We start from the raw sequence: 22,757 nt of genomic DNA, 5'->3' as shown, positions 1-22,757 counted from the left end.
CAAGAAATTTTAACCATTTTAATTTATTAAGTAGTTCCCGATACTCTTCACTATTTTTTTTTATCAAATAACAAAAGATACAGATTAAAATCAATGAAGGCAAAACACTGTCTTATTGGCCTATACAACCTCATATTCTGGTCTGTTAGCTATTAAAACATAAATCTATAATACCAGCACAAAAGACTTTTATTGAAAAGACAAAATACATTAAAATTTTATATTTCCCTAAGTCATGATTATAAAAAAATAAAAAACGTTGTCATTAAAATCGAATTGCACGCATTTTACAAAGAAAGTTTTCAGTAGAATGGTATCTATTGAAAATGCAAATTAATTTCTCATTTTCCTTAGTAGCAACGGATATCATATGAAGTAAAATAGCTGCACCCTAGAGGCGAACATATTTTGAAAATTTTACATATGTAAATTTGATCGAATCCTTAAAATATGTTTGTTGACTTGTTCTATATGACTGTATATAGATATAGGAAGATGTGGTGTGAGTGCCAATGAGACAACTCTCCATACAAATAACAATTTAAAAAGTAAACCATTATAGGTTAAAGTACGGACGGCCTTCAACACGGAGCCTTGGCTCACACCGAACAACAAGCTATAAAGGGCCCCAAAATTACTAGTGTAAAACCATTCAAACGGGAAAACCAACAGTCTAATCTATATAAAGAAAACGAGAAACGAGAAACACGTATATATTACATAAACAAACGACAACTACTGTACATCAGATTCCTGACTATACACATATACAGACAAGTGTGTACCTATTCTATGTTAGCTATTGTCATTGGGACAAGTATCTGCATCTTTTCATTTAGAAACATGCTATGGTTGACCGCTTTGAAAAAGTTGTAGACTAGGGATATTTGTTCCAATATCACCGAATGTTACTTGTGATATGAATGTTTCACAACATGAATGTCGCTAGAAGAACACGAACCATTTTAGAGTACCAGAGTTCAACCTTATTTTTGTAAGGATTGTAATTCACCAGGATTTTTTTATATTTTTATTGACTGTAGCTTGTATTTCAACTGTTTGTTTTTATCCACGATGTTCTTTCAACAACCTATGATTATTATTGCTCCTAGGTATCTTTGAACTTTTTTTGTAATCTCTAGAACAAATCAATTCAGTGTCGTAACGAAAACCTTTTTATTTTGTAATTTTTATAAACTATCATGTGGTGAAACATTTACTGAGAGTGTAACTCCGAATCAATCTCACCTCTAATCGAAACGTTTCTTCATGTCAACGTATAAGACAAGATACCTTATACTGGTTTTGCAGACAAATATCGTCTATACTTATCTCGGACATATGAATATTCTATAGCACTACATGCATCTTTCAGCTGGCCAGTTTTGTGAAATTCCTAACTACGACTAAGAATACCTCTATTCATGTGTCAAATCCAAGAAAACGTCATTATGTTTAGTTCTGGAGACTTTGATGATAAAAAAGCTGCTTTGACTATGATTTCGTACTCATTTTAGATTCATATTTAGACGTTATCAGGTTGTATGATTGCCAATGTCGTTGGTTAATGTCTGTTATATTTGTAATTGTTTTGTTGTAAAATAGAACATGTCGAAGCCTTTTATGACCGACTATATGGTATGGTTGTTCACATTTTTCAAGGCCATATGGTTGCATATAATTGCTTACCACTTTATTTGAATTTCGATGGATACATTTTGTAGTTGTTTCATTGGCAATCATACCTCATCTCCTTATTTCTATTTTGGAATACGAACTAAGAATGATCATAATGAGGAAAGACAAACAATACACAAATTTTTTAAATGTTTTCATTTTAAAATTAAATGGATTATACGAATAATTAGATTTTTAATCGCCGGAAAATGTCAGACTCAAGAAAATAAGGAGGTCTTGAAATGTCAAATATATTTATTTTGTTAACAAAGTGTCAAAAACTTCATTTCAACGCAAACTATAATTTCGAAACAAGTGATTATAAAATAAGTAATAATTGATTGTCGGAAAAATATAATTCATTTAGTAACTGATGGAAAACTGGTACAGAAATTGATGTATCCCACTTTACCAGTTCCGAAAGTATGATCCAATGAAATTGGATGAATTTTGACACTTTTTGGAATTAATATCAATATTTATTCACTCATAGAGTCTATGTATTGGAAATAAATTCATTAGTTGTTGGCACGATACGGGTTATGTTCTTCTCGTATATTTTATGATGGTATGATACTAAGCACTTAACAAAAGGAATTGTGCTTGGTGTTTACATGACGAAAATATCCGAGTACGGGATTATCTCGCTGTGTTGAAGACATATTGGTGGCCTTGGTTGTTTTCCTGCTCTTTGGTCGGGATTTTGTCCCTATGACACATTCCCCGTTTTAATTCATAAGAAGTACAAACCTTTGTTTGTGATGACTTTTCGGGATCACTTCCGACCTTTGCATGGATGCAGAATATGTTTTTCTTCTATTTCAATTTAAGCCACACTTTAGCTTTTGTACAAATAATAAGGTTATTAATGTAATGATTGATCATAGACAAATTTAAGGCTAGCCTGTGTTTTTTACAAGTTCACTTACATTTGGCTAACTACGGTCATTACAATGGTATTTTTTATCCTCTTTTTCAGATATTGTTCATGACTTTTAGTTTTAGTTAGTTTCAGGAGTTATTTTCGTGGTACTGTATTATTAGTTTAAGCTTTAAGTTGATTCTTGATATCTCTTGTTATCTGTATAAACTTTTCAAAAAGTAAAATCACAAAGAAAAATGAACTCTGAGGAAAAATCAAAACGGAGTCCCTAATCAAATGGCAAAATCATTAGCTCAAACACATCAAACGAATAAATAATAACTGTCATGCTCCTGACTTGGTAAATGTAGAAAATGGCTGTACCAAGCAGGATTGAACCTGGTTTTATAGCTAGCTAAATCTCGCACTTGTATGGCAGTCGCATCAAATTCTATTATATTGACAACGATGCGTGAACAATACATCTTTAAATATACTTATTTCTGATATCGCTTCCGCCATCATTCTATATAAAGATATATCAAACAGAATACGCTTTGTTTAAAATCTTATGGATAGAATATCAAGTAGGTTAACAACTTCCTGGTCAAGGTTAAGATTTAGAATTCTAAATATCACCTCTTTATCATGCTTATTACTAGTTTTAGTTCAACAGTTTTTTCTATATTAGGTCATTAGTTATTTATATATATATATAAAAGCAAATGCTAAACTGTATGCAAAATAAAGCGTTTTATTTGAGTAAAAAAACACTTATTCGCTTTTGTTGAATTGTAGTTTACATAGATAGGGTCATAGAAGAAGATAATGTGGCATGATTGTAAATGAGATAACTATCCACCAGAGAACAAATGACGAAAATGTAAGGACTATAGATCAATGTACGGCCTTCCACAATGAACAAACCCCACACCTTGTAGTTATATATCTAGCATTCTGTCTTAATTTGGCCTGCTATATATGTTGTCAAGACATTAATTAAGGTCATTTCTTGGTTAATAGGTAAATTCCAATATGGGAAAAATCAAATTTGTATACATCATATTAGAGATCGAATAATTTATAGAATATTAAATATTGACGTTTGGTAAACTAATTATCTACTTAGTCTTGTACTCAACATGAACTTTTAAACTTTTTAATATTGTCAACGATGCAAATAGTGTTACAGACTTTCATATTATTTTTAATTGCCGTTCTGAAACCTTGTACAATGATTATCAAATCAATTATATCAGATATTAAGTTTAAAAGATCAAAAACCGAGCTTTTACTTTCTTCATACGGATCAAAATACTTTCAAATCTACAATTTTTCAATTCAGCTATAATTGCACGTGACGACTTTTTCAATTGGCTTTACTCTAACCTTCGGAGCCTTAGCTTTTAGAAAAAGAATCTACGTTGTAATGGTAAAAGTTTTTGACCTCCGGAAGTAACAAACATCCGTTTTGTTGGATGGGGATATCGCACTATGGTTACCCGAGTTGTGAAATCAGAATAACATTTGTTATTGCATGCTTGTATATAACCGCCTTCATTATATCGTTCTGGTTTTTTTTTATATTTTCAATTTCCTGCACTCCATTATTCTTTTGTGATAATAAGTAATATATTTTTTTCTCATAATAATGGAATGGTATAACCAGAAAAATATAACATTATAAATCTCTGGTATAACTCAAGGATTTGCTTTTTTCCATTGCAGATGTTGTACTTAGACAGTTGGTTAACTCTGTATGTGTTGTATCTTATTTTGTTGTCTTTACTTTTCAGAACGTTATTTACTCTTTTTTGGGTTTGATGTTTCTGCTTCCAATCTTTTGATCTTAGGTGAATTACTTTGAAACAAATGAGATGCTTATGTGCTGTTTGTGTGTTTTTTAAGCTTTTGTTGTTGCTCTGAAATCCTTTACAAGTTTGACTTCTACACTGGATGTTGAGTAAACCTTATAAAGGTTATGGAAATCGTGTTATGTACTCTGAAACTGGCATTCTACGGTTATAGTATAGCTATTAAGAAACTACTGCTGGTTTCATGAGTAAGACTTAAGATATGAGTGGCCATCACCAATACAAGAGGATGTCATTGAATTTAAGTCTCTGTTTGGAACGCTTTAATTTTAGTTATAAAAATTGTAGCATCGTAACGTGAAAAAATAATGAACAAAAATACCAAACTCCAAGAAAATTTTAAAACGGAAAGTCCCTTAACAAATGGAAAAATCATTAGCTCAAACGAATATAAAACAACTGCCATATTCCCGATTTGGTGCAAACATTTCAGTGATGTAGAAGTGCACTGCACTATTTATCTAGAGATTATTATATTATATATTATCGCTTTTTTTCATTTTTTCTTTGGTCATTTTTTGTTATAATTTTTCATATCATGCTACTCGCTTGAGATGGATAATTATCGCCAGAAACTAAGGAGGCACGTGGCGTTGCCTATGAAATTGACATGAAAACACGATCATAGGTAAAATAGCGATAAACATATTATCATTGGTTTTCTCAACTCGATTGATTTTCTCGCTTGAGCCGGAACCGTAAATATATATTTTTTTTTTCAACGAACTATGTGACTTTCTGTGAAATTAAGACTATTGAAAAACCTGTGATCATTAAGAAGCGTAAAAGGTGGTGACACCTAGTTCTCAATAATCAATGATTACATTGATTTTGTTTGATTTTCTATACGTTGTATGTCCTATATCAAACTATAGATTTAATCAGTAAATACACATGCAAACATTGATCTTTGTCAAATAATAAAACTTAATTTTAGGTAAGCTGGTGTTATAATAATAGTAATGTCAATGTTTATATGTTGCTAAGCCAGAGTATACTTTCAACTCAGCATGGAATCTATTTTGAGATTTGATAAAGAATGTGTTCATGTACTTTACTATTTGTTGTTAATTGAAGTACTATTTTTAACATGCTGTGCAAGGTCTAATATTATATGATGATTTTGGAGTTTTTCTTTCAAATTCTGATTCCTATAGTTAATACTATTTTTTTAATTAGTCGTATGCTTATTTTTGAACTGTATAAAAAATATCTTCGTACTTTTCGTTTTTGTAATCAAAAGGATGTTTTTTAGCCACAAACGCGACTAGAACCATTATCAGGGGAAGGAACTGCTTATCCCTCTTTATTTTCTTCGTGTCGTTTTGTGTAATTTGATTGGGCGTCTTTTTCCTTTTGGCCATGTTGTTTTTTTGTCTGAACTCGAATTGCGGCTTTTGATTGTACCCTAAGTATTCCAATTTTACTCTATTCTGGTTTAGCTTTATACACTTGTATTTCTTAAATTCATGAGTTAGTGACAAAACTGGTTTTAGGTCTCATGTATTCTAGATCTTCTAAAAATAAATTCTTTTTCTCACGGCTTACGATATGCCAACGAAAGTTTCATTGCGATTAGAATTGGAATATGTATATAAATCAGTCGGTTAGGTTTCTCGTATGAATTGTTTTACATTTGTCATTTCGGGGCCTTTTGAAATAGCTTGCTGTGCTGTATTTGTTTTGCTCATTGTTAAAGGCCGTACGATGACCTATAGTTGTTACTTTCTACGTAATTTGGTCTCTGTGGGAGACTTGGCTTTTTGGAAATCCTACCACATCTTTTTTTATACCTATTCCTTAGAGACAAATTATAAGTACAGTTGCACGTTTTAAAAGCGTGAATCTTTAATTGATATACAGTTGTCACGTTGACGTCTTTGTCAGGGTTTTTTTCTATTCGGGAGCAACATAATTAAGTGATTAATTGATAGTAAATCTATGTAAGTCATCAGTAGAACTGACATAATTTTCTCCTTAAATACAATCGGTTAAATTTTCATCGAATCAAAACTCATTACATGTCATACTAATCGAAGCAGAAATCTTTACATTTGAAAACTTCTTTCATCCGAACCGTTTGTGTGAAAAAATATAAGTCAACACATTAGAAATCCTTTCCTTCGCAATGTTATATTCCAAATACCGTTTAAATTGAAAAGTCTAAAATTAGATATTTATTGAAAAGGAAAATGTTATTCGAATGAATATATCTTTTCAACATTTTAAATCTTAAATCCGCATACTTTCCACTCGATTTATAGAACGCCTATTCTATCTAACAACGCGTATACTTGAATTATACTTAACAACTATCGTGATTAAATTCAAACTGCGTCCATTTATGACACAAAAACTTACTTAAATTGATGAGCGATCTATACATAGATATTCACCGAATATATCATTTGGTAGTATTATTTGCTTATAATGAGGAAAATTTGAGAAGTAATCCGTGTTATTCTACCAGTAAATGTTGGCGACACGTACTGTCACGAGGCTTTGATCTATACGATAACTCCGCTATGTTGTTTTGATCTAATAGACTTCCACTGATTTCGAAGTACATCTCCAACAGGGTTTAAATCAAAATACGTCTATCTGTCTAAAACCGGTATACTTTTTCACGACAATGAAAACTGTCGTTTTTACATTTTATTTCTGAAAACTCTTGGAATGTTTGTGCATTGAATTCTCTGCTTGGAACATGACTAACTCCTTCTTACGTTCAATGGAATTATACATCAAACTTAATTTATGAAAGCACAACGTGAATTATAGGTGTTAGTTCTCAATTGGAAACATCGGAGTTTATCGAGAAACAACGGACTCACGAGACTTCAATAAGTCAAAAAACAAAGCATGTAAATTTTAATAAGAACGAAAAGAAAATAGTATATTGTTATAAAAAGGATACTTTAATACTAATATATTAAAGAAATACCTCAAATGGAAGTGATATTTACCTCTGTGGAATGAAAATGCACGTGCTTTTACGACAACTGTGAAATAAAGGAGGTGAAACCTTAATATGGTATCAATACAATACAAATAAAATCTACTTTGCAATGAAAATATTGAACTTTAATATCCCTTGCTTATTATATATTTTCGCTCGGACTGGAAAGCATAATTACTTCTATCGATAAAATAAGCAACGGAAAGTAGATATATAAATAAAAATACATTAAATATTTTAAGCTTGATATATTTGCAAACGAACTGAAATTAGTTAAATAGCACACTTTAAAGAGTAAATTTAAACGTCTAATTGAGAAGACATCTTTAAAATTGTATGGAGACGTCGATTTTAGTGGACAATACAGTTGACAGAACCTTTCACATGCTAAACAAGTGTATGTATATAAAAACGGATTGGAATATATATAATGAAAGTGGATTTTTAAAGTACATGGTTAATGTATTAAAAGTATAATGACAAGTGTGGAAACTAGAAAACTTCATTTTGCCCCCACGATGGTGCTACAGACTGAACGTTTTCACATTCCTAATGCGAAAAAGGTTGTTAAATTGAAACGATTGAGGGAAGTTAACTTGAGAGATACCAACAGGAGAATCCGGGAACTTATTAAGGTAATATTGATAGCAACTGCTTGAGAAAAAATAACAAATATGAAAATAAGGGGAAATGAAGGGAAAATGGCATGATAACTCGATCTTCAGTAATAGGACTTATAAATGTAAAAACTGCGGCTAAATAAATATGTGTTTGAAATAATCCTTGAATATAGACTGATATTTTGGGAATTGGAAGTTTCTTAACTTCAACCAACAAGTTCTAGATTTTTACGTGTGTTGGTCTCAAGAATCTGTCTTTATTATGGAAAAACGAAAATTTATTATAACAACGATGACTTTACTCGCTACGTTGCTTCTTCGTATAGAATATATACAGATCTAACTGGTCTGTGTTGCACATGATTGTAACAAAGTCCGGTTTAATAGCCTAAAGATATACAATTTGTATTTTATAGAAATACAATATATATATATATATGTTTGTGTTGCTAAAGGCTATAAATCATGCTATTACCTCATATAACAAAAGTCCAAATGACAAAAGTATAATTGTTTTATGATTCGAACCAATTCTGTTAATCTAGGCCCTTTACAACTGATTTGATAGTTTGTTCTTATGTTGTGCTGTTACAACGCTGTCCTTTGTTAGGGGAGGTTAAAGTGCTCACATTCATATTCAACCCGGTACATCGCTTGTGTGCTTGTCCCTGTTATGATGGCTATAATTCAGTGATTTTCGTTGGTTGCTGTCTGTAATATTTGTTTTTCTTTTGTTGTTTTGTCAAAAGTAAGGTCGTTGGTTTTTCTTGTTTAAATTATATCACGTTTGTTCATGTCGAGGCCTTTTATAGCTTACTATATATTTACGGTATGCATTTTGCTCAGTGTTGAGGTAGCCATATAGTGACATTAAGTTGCTCTCATCAAGGTCATTTTGACTAGCGGATAGTCTCATTGGCATTCTACCACATCTCCATATGTCTTTACAAGTTCATGATAAATTATCATCTTGAAGCGATTAAAGAACTACTTGGTGCGTGCATCAAATCAAAAACTTTTGAATGAGTAGATATGGAACAATTATATGCTATATCTATTTCTTAACATACATATATTGAAACTCTTAAAAGGCATTGTTACCCCTATTGTTAAAAATCAAATGCTATTATTTAAAGTTTATTCTAAAATATTTTAATTTGACATCTGCATGACTTGTAATATGATACTGTGTACATACAACTTTCTATAATCAACATAAATCTTCTCGTCATTTTCTAACATATAACAATTGTCCAAGATCATAATTATAAGTAAATTGGTCCAAACTAAAATTGCTTTGTTTTCTATGTTTATGACACAAATGACTTATGTATACTTTTTAATAACCTATTTTGTATGATATAAACAATTTACGTGAAGACTGTGTTCATCGACAATCTCGGGTTCACTATTTTTTTTTAAATAGGAGAGATGAGGTCCACTAACAAAAAAGAAAGGCACGAAAAAATATGAAATGAGAACAAAAACACCGTGGAAAATTGGGGCCCGAAGGAAACATCCTCTTAATCCCTCCTTGACCCCTTTTTACATCGGGACCGTTGAAGTTTTCAACAATAGACGTCCCGTATGAAAAGCTATACTTCGTCTAAAGTCAAAAAGATTATTGAACTTTTAGAACATTTTGATACAGTGACCATACGATCATATTTGCCTCATACACAGACAAGTTACTGTTGCGGTTTTTTTTTATATTAGAATCCTCGGCCAATAAAGATCACGGCTGACCGTTCAATGAAAATGCTACCTATGGATGAAAAACTAACGTCATAGTATTAATGAGTGTGTTTGGTTTCTAACTTAAAATCAAACCTTAGACTATTTCAGAAACAGAGAAATGTTTAAAGATATTATAACGAAATGTACATATTATGTATAAACTCCCCACTTAGTAATGACAAAATCCACCAAAACACTTTGTAAAAACTGAAGCATGTTTCTTAGTTTTATTTTAGTGTTTTTGACAAGTATATTGCCTTTCATTTGATATTCCGTAAGAAATCAACATTAAACCCTTATCTTAGATTTTGTCGTCTCGACTTAATTAAAATTTAAGATTAAATTTTTATTACAATGTGTCCAGGCAGTGATTTGTGAAAAATCAGATAACTGTCAATTACTTTTTTTATTTCATTTGTTTAATAGAGAAAATTCCATAAAATTCGTTTCACTAAAACTTTAAAGTGAAACATATTCCCCATTTTACGGTTGTGTAATCTTATCGGATCTTTTGAAATAGAGAAACTGTCATTTTAAGTCATTATTATTATACTTCCTGTTATTTACGCTATTATAGTATTACAGATCTAGAAAAAAAGGCAATGCCATAACGATTCTATTAGAACGTATTTTATGGTCCAGTTGTATCCGAGAAAAACATGGAAAATATCAAAACTTTCAACTATTATTGTAATACTTTAAGTTACAAAAGAACCAGTATTGTGTTTGAAGTCTAAATCAATTAAAAATACCGTTGGAAACCTTAATTAAATTCAATTTACAGGAATATTCTTCATGGTTCTGGAATGTTATCTGTGTATACTAATCACAAACCATGTTACTAGCATATAAACCTGAAATCAATATCTCATATCAAGGTCTTTTATAAGTAAATGTATACAATATGAAATGAAAATGAATAATTACTTTTGCGTTTTAATTACAGTCACGTTAAATAAAGACCGTTTGCTCAAATACTTGTTTAATATATAAAAAAAAATTAATTGCTTTGTAAAAACTATTGAAACAGGGTTCCTTTAATACCAAATAATCACTAATAACGTGTCATAAGTGTACATTAACATACAAAGCATTATTTTTTTTCTTGATTTAATCAAATGCAGAACGATTAATTGATTTTAAAGTCTTTGCGGTAGTTTAAAAAAATATAAACTCGTTTTCTATTGCACTAACATATATTGAACTTTTATTTTTAAGAAAAACACGTTCAATAGAATATGACAGGACTAATAATTGCTCTGCTTAAGACTCCAGCACTTTTAAGCCATAATCAATGAAAACAACAAAAGCAGTCAATACGATGAAAAACAATAATCCTTCTGTATATAAGTATTCTTACGTATAGTATTCTTCTCGATAAAAATTTCTAATATTATTTATCACATATATGGAAAAGAAATCGAAATAAGCAAACAACATTCTTTAGCATTTGATGGACCATTAACAAATTAAAAAAGGGAAGTGAAAAACAAGCATTTTAAATTTACGAATATGTTAGATAAACACTTTCATTTGCAATGTGCCATCGAAATTTTTCTTGCAAGAGTTTCTTTGACCTCATTGTCTTCACGAAATAGTAGTACAACGCTTACACGATCAAGAACCCATTCAGCACAACAACGATAGCATTTATTTGTCTCAAGTTTTGTCCGATTTGATTTAAACCTATAGTAGCACCAGAGTTAAAATATTTGTATAGTAAAAACACGTTCAGATAGGAAAGCTCTACTCACTCTCCATTATAAAATAAGATGATGTTTTCACTGGAAAAGAGGGGGGGGGGGAGATATGGTCATTTAGTAATTGATCACTATAATTTAAGTCTTAAAATACAATTTATACTGATCTTATTGTATTATCTCCTCGTCCTTCAGAATAAAGGACCGTATCTTACATACCGGAGTAGTTTGGATAAGATATTGGGAAGACTTACTATAGTTCATTGATTTTATATTAATCATTGTGGTTAGTGACTTTTTACCTTAAGTATACTTAAACATACTTTAAGGTTAATACCTGACAAATCATTCTGCTTTGTCATTGGAATTTGTTTTGTCGGTGCAATGTATTTTAATTTCGTTTCCATAAGATATATAACTACCACAAAATTTGAAAAGTTGCATAAAATAGCTAGCTAGAGGAAAAACAATATCATAGAAAGAATGAGAAAAACCTTTTTAGACAAAAACTGTCTATGGGAGTTGACAGTTTTTTGACACACACCCTTTCTCTCTGTAGCGTAGAGTAATTTTGTATAAGTGACTACGGAATTTAAACTTGCCTTCTCATTAAAAAAAGTTTATTAGAAAGAATATGACCGAAAATTGTACGATCATAAAAAGTTACTTTTATTTGGATATATTTAGTGTCGATTATATAACATACTGTCAATTTTCAATAGAAATAAATGAAGAAAAATATGTTTGGTACTTCAATATTCTGAAGTGAATTTAAATTAGACCGATTGCTTTTAAAATAGCTTTACTGTTGTTATCATATCATTAACACAAAGTGTAATGATATTTAAAGATTTTGCATACTTAAGGACGAGAAGTTTTGTTTCCCTAGCAGGTACTTGTCAAAGAACAGGTTGTTTACTATTTATAAAATGGTTTAAGAAAACTATTTGGCATGTATAGTAGATATATATTACATCTAAACTTTAAATATAATTGAAATAAACATGGCCTACTTATCTCTGAAAGTCATTTTAGAGAATGAAAAATATCATCAAGAAATAAAATTTCTTTTCCTTGTCTCAAATCTAAATCGAGATATATACAGACTGTTCTTTTCGTCTTTTTTTAATGAAACAACATTCATCAGGTTTACTGGTGATCACAAGATAAGAAAGCAAAACATAGAAAATGATTAAGAGAATACATACCGAAGGGATAGAACAGACATCCCTTCCCCTCCCACCCTAATGTCAAGTTTACCTGAGTAAGTTGTTATCTTACTTTTGGAACAATTCTTATTCTATGAACGGAAATTTACTGACAAATACTCTGCATGTTTGTACATTAACGCTGGCTACCGGGCGCACGGATGGTACCCTGTGAGTGCACCGGCATTGGTACTGAACACACGCCGTGGTATACAAAACAAATTTTACTGGTAATTCCACGCGCACAGTACGTGTTGCTGGAACAACCTTCATCATATGACGTAACGCACGGTATTGCGTCGCAAGACGTAACATGTATAATTGACAAATTTGACGCCATATACTAACTTTGACATTTTGTTATCAAGAGCGGAGTACCTACTCGATCGACTTTTATCAAATAAATACCATAAGCTGAAGAAATGTTTCAAAATTTATCTTGTTTAAAGCAATTAATTACGTATTAGGATAGTTATTATTTTCTGATCTGTGATTAGATGAAAACAAATGCAAATGTTTCCAATTTTATTTTGGATAGAATACATAGCAACCTTTTAAAAAAATCTTGCTTCCGGAGGGACACATGAGAAGATAAATTTAGCCTGAACATTTTTTTGACAAATTGATCATACAAATTTATGGTATTTATTTCATAAAAATCGGTCATATAATAATTCAGCAATATTTCTTTTTATGAAATAATTTTTTTTTAGATTGAACTTCATTTTGTCCAATATCTGTGCGAGTTTTCAGACTATTTCTCGATCTTTTTAGCACTGATGGTTTAATTTTAAAAATACGTATTTATATAGTTGTTTAAAATTTATAAGACCTTTGTAACTCGGATTCTAATCGGTTTTTAATCTATAAAGGTGTTTTAGATTTGCGTGAAAACTTTTGTCCATAACAAATTATCCCTCGGCCCATCTCCCCTTTTCCCCTGTATCTATAAAGGGTTTATTCCTTATGTGTGTATCTTTTTCTAATCTGAGTGTTATTTTGATTCAGCAGACCATTTTGGAATGAACATTTCCCGGCATCATTTTTTAAAACTGCCTAAACAGTTCGTTGATAGTGTGTATTTGTATAAAAGACGCCACACCACTGTGCAGAAACGTCAAAATGACACCCTTGGACATAATGGCTAGACATAGGGAATACTTTCCGAAAAAAAATGTAAGGTCATAATGTTGGTGAAAACACCCCACTCATTTAACCATTTGTATGAACTTATAGTTTGTATCTTGTAAATATGTTAGTTTTGTATTATAAATGCACATTTAGTATTTATACATCATGTTTCACCTAAGGAAAGGACACAAATAACGTTTGGACATAGTGGCTAGACATTCGATTTTTAAAAAATCTGCTTCAAGAAAAAGATTTGTTTTACATTTGAAACTTTTAAAATGTTTATCTTTTTCTGAACTTTCTATTGAGTATAGTTTTAATATGATTTGATTATTTTATAGGGATAATAATAAAACTGAAATTTTAATAAACTTTCCTCAAAACTCGTTAAGACAGGTTCCTTTGCTGAATATTTCGTTGAAGGCTTGGTTCAAAGTTCAGCCAATACCAAAAAACGGGTATGATGTTATAATATAAATCTAGTAGGAAGCGGATATACTAAATTTCGCAGATTTCATGTGCGAAATTACAGCGGAACATAGAGAATTGCATTTAATTTAATCTGAAATGTTACGCAGGACATGCAATTTTTAACGCAAAAGTAAGATTTGTGAGTTCAATAAAATAAATGTATGGTGCAAAAATTTACAGAATTAACTCAGAATAAGAAAAAAATGTCGGGGCCTTTCTGTAGATATATGGATGTTGGTGATTTTATTTTTTTTATAGGCAAATGGTTGCTGTTCTAAAATCATATAATAACGTAATTTTAATCCGAACGCATTACCGTGCGTAACGTCATATACATGTAAGATCGTAACCAAAAGTTAAAGCTCGTATAATTGAAATATAAGGCAAATTATGTAGATATTTTTAAATTAAATGTATTATATACATTTTGAGAATAAAAGATTATATAACCATGTATGCATTCACCATGATTAAAAAAAATGGATTACGTCAGTAAAAAAAGACAGAAGATACCAAAGCAACAACCAAAAACCGATAAATCGAAGAGGAACCTAAAAAAAAAACAATGTACAAGTCAAGTCGGGGATAACTGGGTATGTCTAAACCTATGCAATTAATGTCAGGAGGCTTTTCAAACTTTTCCGTGTCAACTGAAATGCAGACGTCATATCCTCCTCTACCCGCTGGTTTTTATATAACATTTTCATAGTTTATCATATTCTCGTCTTGATACGAGCCTACTTGAATTTTAATATTAAGTCATCTTGCTTAGTGTATTGTTTGTACACTTATGTCCTTTAAACTTGTTAAAGCCCTAAAATTATCTACCTATTTTATGTACTTTGTAGTCCGTGCATTCTCATGGATTTCTATGGTTTGCGAAAAATTTAAAACACAAGAAATATTTTCTATAATTCTGTCGTGCAGTATATAGAAACAAATCATATCAGCTTGTTTTTTTTTTAAACTGTGTAATCTATATTATAAAAGTAGCCCATTATGAATGAAGTAATATACATTTTTGTTTAGGGACCAGCTGAAGCATGCTTTCGGGTGTGGGAGTTTCTCGCTGCATTGAAATCCCATAGGTGGCCTTCGGCTGTTGTCTGCTGTATACCATTATGCTCTTTGGCCGGGCTCTTGTCGCCTCTTTGACACATTCACAATTTCCATTCTCAATTTTATTATAGTCTTTCGTATTTTACCAATGTTGCAATTCAAAATTATGTAATTGTTTTGTTTACTGTTTTGATGAAAAAAATAAGAAGACATCAGATTTTTAACATTACAAATAGTGACCTTAGTTCGTCAAAAATATTTAAATTTAAAATGCTATTTGAAAAGTATATTTAATATTTTTATACATATAAAGTAGTTTAAAATGTATAATTGAAGTACATACATATGTACATATTCAAAGTTATAACATCCATAAAATCGTATAAACACTCAAAACGAATTTTTTAGAGTTTCTTTGTCTCGTTGAAGCATATTTTTGAACACTACACATTACAAATTACAGGGAGTGGCTTTAAAGGACCCTTCCACATCAATAAATTTATACCGAATCAACATTTTAAATATTTTTCACTTCAATTAAACATGAATGCTAATATCGTTTTACATGCGAATAATTTTACATACTACATCTATATTTTAAAATTATTCATTCATTTCAAGACCTAACACGTTGGAAATTGATGCATTTATCTTTACATCGGTTGAATTTTAATTTGTAGTTCTACTAAACGACGAGTTTAAATCCTGAAGTCATGGGAGATGTTTTGTTATTAAATCATTTGTAGCTTTCGTTCAAACTAAAATACCATAAATAAACTGAATAAAATTAAAGTTTAAACTTTGAAGACTGAAAAATGTCATCGATATCTACGGTAGAGAACGTTGAAAGTATACTAAACCTTTATTGTTCAAACTCTTCAGCAAATTATTCATTAGATGACTGTTTCAGACTGAACGTTGGTTTTTTTTTGTTGTTTTAATGTCAGTCTGAATACCTGAATATTTACTTTATTATTGGTCTCTTTCCAGACATTATTGTAAAACTTGAGAGTCTAGACACATATTTTGTCGACAGTGCGGATCTGTTTTAGCTCTTCTAACAGATTTTTTCAGTTTGTTTTCATGTTGTGCTGTTATACCACTGTCTCAGGTTATGGGAGAGTTGGGGCTCACAAACATGTTGAAGGCCGTACTTGGCTCACACCAAACAACAAGCTATAAAGGGTCTCAAAAATGCATATCAGATTTCAATATGATGTACATACAGCATATAAATTCCAAATTTGCAATATCATAATAAAAACTACTATGAAATACAAAACAACTAAAAATAAATCGGTTTCAAAAGATATAGTGTACAGGATCATCCGATGCATTACTCAAATTGATTTAATTTGTCAATTAAATTTAAGATCTTTTACTTTTGGTAAATCTTGAATAATATAATTTGACAGTGGATTACCGGTATATCGGTATATCAAGATTTAATAGTACAATATTGTACGATGAACATACTTTAGAATATAGATAACATCTCATTGGAAATGTGTTTTTCTATGGACTTTTCATAGATGGGGACAAAAACTGAACAGCGAAAGAGTTGTAATGAATGTTATGATAGAAATTTAATATATGACAAAATTGTATACTGACATAAGTACAAGTCGATGACTTGGACAACCTTTAATACCATGCTTCACAAAGACATCTGTGATTAATCGAAAATAACTTAAAATAATTTAAAATAATCTCATATACCAGATCAGAGCAATGATGAGAAACATAATTATTACATTTCAATATTGCTGAAAAGACAATCTGAGGAACACGACCGTTGTAACAGTAAAAAAAAACAGCCTTTCAGATTTGTACCAGTAATAATTATAATTTGTTGGTTACAATTCATACTTTCATTTGATAACTATTCTACATCATAGCAATGAAGAAAAACATATAGATAAAGCAACATTGCACTCGTTGCATAGTGCATCGATGAGGGAATACCTGTACATAAAATTGTTATCTTTGATCTATATGACTTTGATTCAAAGATTGTTATATAATGACTCTTATCTATACAATGCATATTTTTAATGAAAAACATCTATTCTATTTTTTTTAATTATTAAAATTCACAATTATTATTTGAAGTTGAAAGGGTATTTCTATACAAAGTTAGGATTACCACTCAACAAATCTCAGATGCAACAAACAATATTGTGGTGGGTTTTCCCTTTATATTCATTACATATTAATTTTAAAAGAATCTTTAATATTTTATAATTTATATGTTCTAAAACATGTTAAAGCTTTAAATTGTACAGGAGTGCTTAGTAATAAGCGTTGTAATTCATCGTGAAGTTGGTCGTGAGAGTGACATGAAATTAAAAACAAATATTTAAATATACGGTGTAGTAAATGTCAATGGCACTTTCGTTAAGAAGTACGTGTACTCCAAAATTCCCCTAAGATTTAACTGCATAACAATATAAATAAAACCAATAACAAATTTAAACTTCTTAAATCAGAAAGTAATATTAAAATTGCTCTCTAATGATGTAATATGAGCATACACTAGGTCTGTAATTATCTAGAAAATGAAATTTAAAGTTCAGGTCTTCTATTCTTCGTGAAAGTATACAGCGTATAATAGATTTAAAATCTTTGCTAGTTCTTACCAGAGTCAAAAGAGAACGAAAGAGATCGAAGTATTTTTGAGACATCAAATTTTTGTAAATAAGCTTGCTCAATACTAACAGAAGGAAAAATATTAAAGGGAATCCTTACATGGGACACAGCATCACTTATGTAGGCCTACCACAGCAATCATATTTTTTTTATTTTAGTCTTAAATCATTGCAGTCTGTTTTTATCAAATATCTGTAGGCCACATCTAATAAAAAGGAATTCAGTGACACTTTTTTACTTTTTAAACTTCCTTTTCGTATTATAGACATAACAAAAATGTTTAAAAAATTGTATTTTTTACGTTGTGGAAATTTATTTAGTTTATACAGAAAAAAAATCATTTTCTTTTTGATTTTACAGTTAAAACCGAGAACAAATATTGTAGGTTACAATTATCATTTCACTTACAGTGCATTAAACAGATCTATAAAGCTACAATTATTATTTAAACATTTAGGCATTTAAAAATCCAACGATTGCTAGATTTATTTGAATATAAGATTTCAGGTTAAAAATAAGAACTGTCCGTGAATGATCATGATGGCTTTAAATCTAGTTTCACCCTAGGAACAATCTAACCATAAGACAACATTCCATCTGTTTCTTTAAAGCATTACTAGATTTAATTATCTTGTTATAAATGTGGCAATTAAAAAGTTTAACCTGAACTTGTATATTTTTTATAAAGGTTAAACGTACTCTTTAATCCTGAAACGTGTTTGTTCATTGAGTAAAATTTCAAACGAAATTATAATGTCGGTGTTGACATATGACGAAAGTATTTCTATATTAACGATGAATGCTCTAAAATCACCAGACAATTAAACGTGGCATTATTTAAGAATGCTCTTAAATGATCATACAATCAAATTGAAATTACTTATAGATATGCATTATTGTTTGTCTACAGCTATATTGATCAATAGCCGATCAACACTCATGCTGTGAGTTCGAACTTCGCTCTCTATGAGGTATGTTCGACTCCGATCTCAATTAACGTTTTCCTGTCGAAGGTCGGTGGTTTTCTCAGGGTACTCAGGCATCCTCCACAAAACCTAGCCGCCATGATATAGCAAAGTGTATTGACAGTGGCATTAAAATTCAAAAACAAACACACAAACAAACATACAAACATACATACATACAGATTAGTATAAATTTTAAGGAACCAGCTGAAACCACCTCCAGTGCAGGATTTTGTTCGTTGTGTTGAAGACACATTGGTGGACTTTGGCTGTTTACTGCTTTTTGGTCTGATTGTTGTCTCTTTCACACATTCCCTGTTTACATTCTTTATTTCATTATCATTATTTTTCCATTTCATATGTCTAATATAGTTAGGCATTGGTTAATCAACTACCCCATAAAAATTTCCAACAGGAAATATTGTAGAAAAAGATAGCGTTGTCAGAGAAGAATATCATTTTTTTTCTATAAATGATAAAATACTAAATTCTTCTTTTATTTCAGCATGCTGATGATGGGAGAAGAAGAGCAGGCGTACTGCCTCCATTACAAGTCAAACGAGAACCAACTTTCCACAGACAACCAAAGGGCAATACAACTTTGTCTAACCCAGAGGAGGTAAGCACATTATAGAATATGTTAGATATAAAGGACAAAGGCAGTGGCGGATCCAGAACTTTCCCTAAAGGGGGGGGGGGGGGGGGGGCGCTGACTGACCTAAAGGGGAGGGGTTCAGTCATGCTTCAATGATTCCCTATATAATCAACCAAATTTTTCCCACGAAAGGGGGGGGGGCGGACCCCCAGGCCCTCCCTGGATTCGCCTATGAAAGGAACAAATGTAACAAATACGTTTCCGTGACAGCTTAAAAAAGATCAAAACATTGGTCTAGGACTTTTCAGTAACATGAAATAATTCTCTGTATCATGAATAAATGCACACTTATCTTTTTGACATTATATCACGAGAAACAAAACATCCTGTAATTCAGTATCAATTTTTCACTTGTGATTTTCAAATAATGTGTACCAGAGTATACATATGTTTATGTGCTTTGGTTGCTTAATACGTATTTGAGATGCTTCGATTGTTTATAATCTATATATTGAATCTTCCAATGTCAATTTGAAAATCTTTGCTCTGCCTTTTCCTCATTTTCGTTGGAGAGACATTGTGGCTTATAGCTTGGCAATCATTTGTCCACTGTCTTTTGAGCGTCATTAGGTAGCAGAGTAATATCACTAACATCGCGAGGAGCTCCGAGTGACTTGTGATGGCAGGATAATAAAACTGGAATTTTGTCTATGTTTGTACTTTGGACTCTCTAGCAACATCATATGTACAATGTATGATGATATCACACAACCTTTAAATAAGATAGCCATACATTAGTATATAACATAAAGTTTCAACATAAGATCATTATAACAATCGTATCAATGATACAACCATTGGGTCGATGCCACTGCTGGTGGAGATTTAATTCCCTCAGGGTACTATCACCAGCCCAGTAGTCAGCACTTCTGACTGACATGAATTGTCATTGATATGATTATTTATAAATTAACTGTTTACAAAACTTTTGAATTTTTGAAATATTAAGGCCTTTCTACCTCAGGAATAGATTACCTTATCTGTATTTGGCAAAACTTTTAGGAATTTTGGTACTCAATGCTCTTTAACTTCATACTTTATTTGGCCTTTTAAACTTTTTTGGATTTGAGCGTCAATGATGAGTCTTTTGTAGACGAAACGCGCGTCTGGCTTAAATAAAAAAAATAATAATCCTGGTATCTATTGCTAGTTTATATACACTGTCAAACTCAAAATTACCATTAGTTTAGAAAATTTGTGAATAAATCAAACAGATAGTCAATATTATCCTGTCTATTTTAAATGTCTAAAGCCAGTAAGGACTGGTGTACTAGAGTTTGTTAACCCATATAACATCATTATCATATACAAGTTGTATGGTAATGTTCAGATTTATCATTACGTTTTATTCATTTCAACTCGTCTATAACACGTGTTTTTTTTTTGTTTTTTTTTATGACTGATACTCTTTTTGCTATTAAAACATGTATAATGTATAACAAAGATAAGTTATTTTCTAATAAATTTAACAGCTATACATTATAACGGAAACATGTAATAACGTATAACAAGTTAATGATCCTTCAATGCTTTATAAAACTATTATGTTTTAGGTCTCTGAAAGCAATTCATATTGACTAATTTTTTTGGGGTGGTGAAAGTGGACTTATTTTTCAACAATTGCAGAACTAATGTTTGATAAATTATTGCCCTAAAATGTAATTGTCTTTTAATGTCCCATTAAAGCCTCACCTTACAACAAAATCATTATTGGAATTCATTTTCCGTTGCAATTTGATTCTATTTTTTTGTTATTCTATTAGCTTTAATAGTTTGTTTAACTTTACATAACCTTGCTAATAGGTCAAATTAATATTTTTCGATATTATTGATTTGAAATTATATGTAATAAACAACTTCAGACATGCTAACGTACTTAATATTTACAATGCGTCTGAATACCGTATTACAATAGAACAGAAACTTGTATTTGAGAAGACATACGATCTATAAACCAGCAAATTAGTCATTTATTTAATGGTCGGCTCATATTTTGTATCAATATTGAATATAGCAAATTATCCCATTTATGTAATACTCCGGGTCGTATTTAATATATGTATAACACTTGACTGTGCTTGATTTATATAACTAAGCACTAAGTCGAAGTGATTTTTAACTTGGATACATATATCGAAATATTTAAGAATTCTGGAAGGAAAGTTGTATTGAGATACATGGTGTTGGAATGAATTAACGGTGTAATTATTTTAAGATTGGTATATATCATTAGAGTGCTTTGATTTTTACAATTCAAAGATGAGAAAGGCATCGGCTTATAGGCTGGAAAAGAAGGTAAGATCACCTAAATAATCTGAAAGAAAAAGAAAATTGTACTTGTGTATCTGATATTTCTTGGTGGATGTTTTTATTTATTAAGATTCATTGTCTTGCTATAATCATGATTTTAATCTGATAACCATAAATTTAAGAGTAAATCAAAAAGCATAATAGGAATTAACATTGCAGGTTCCATGTCAAAAATGAATTTTCCAGCGCTTAAAATGTTAAAAAAAAATGTATGCTATTTTTCTAAGCTATTGTGTCTGTTTGTTTTGTTCACACATTGTTGTCAATTTAATGGAATTTGATGAAACTGTCATACAAGTGAGAGGTTTGCCTAGCTTTAAAACCAGGTTCAATCTACCATTTTCTACATAAGAAAATGCCTGTACCAAGTAAGGAGTATGACAATTGTTTATATCCATTCGTTTGATGTGTTTGAGCTTTTGATTTTGAAATTTGATTACGGAATTTCCTGTTTGAATTTTCCTCGGAGTTTAGTATCTTTGTGGTTTTACTTTTCACTTATGATGTATATATGATTGATTGTGAAAAGACCACGATATTTTGTCATTTGTGTCATATCAATAAGTTATCTGTTTACAAGATTTTGAATTGTTCGAAAGACTAAGGATTATCTTCCCAAGGAATACACCACCTTAGCTTTATAACCGACACTGCGATACCCCCATGGGTAGTCAATGTCGTTGCACACACCTTAATAGACGGCTGTATTTTTCAAAACCTTTAGAAATTTTTGGCACTCAATGCTCGTTATCAGCTTTTAACTATTTTTATTTGATCTTCACTTGGTAAGTCTTTTGAAGAAGAAGAAGAAACGGGCGCCAGACGTTCAAAATTATAAACCTGGTATTATTTTCCATTTATAAGATTATTGAGTCCAGTC

The 22,757-nt window shown here is 30.8% G+C and overlaps 1 protein-coding gene across 5 annotated transcripts in view; it reads left to right on the top strand.

Moving 5' to 3' along the window:
• LOC139482637 (uncharacterized) overlaps window positions 1–22,757 on the top strand; it is a 63,791-nt gene that overhangs the window by 23,733 nt on the left and 17,301 nt on the right. For 3 of the 5 annotated variants that reach the window (XM_071266570.1, XM_071266571.1, XM_071266573.1), the window contains one exon: window positions 19,418–19,531. In XM_071266570.1, coding sequence (XP_071122671.1) covers window positions 19,418–19,531 — 114 coding nt within the window. Of the gene's footprint in view, window positions 1–6,716; window positions 8,008–19,417; window positions 19,532–21,408; window positions 21,863–22,757 lie in introns of those variants that run through there. The other 2 variants (XM_071266572.1, XM_071266574.1) reach the window with 2 other exon arrangements.

The sequence above is a fragment of the Mytilus edulis genome, chromosome 7 (genome assembly GCF_963676685.1).
Source record: "Mytilus edulis chromosome 7, xbMytEdul2.2, whole genome shotgun sequence".
Lineage (NCBI taxonomy): Eukaryota > Metazoa > Mollusca > Bivalvia > Mytilida > Mytilidae > Mytilus > Mytilus edulis.
This window is presented reverse-complemented; position numbering and strand designations above follow the sequence as displayed.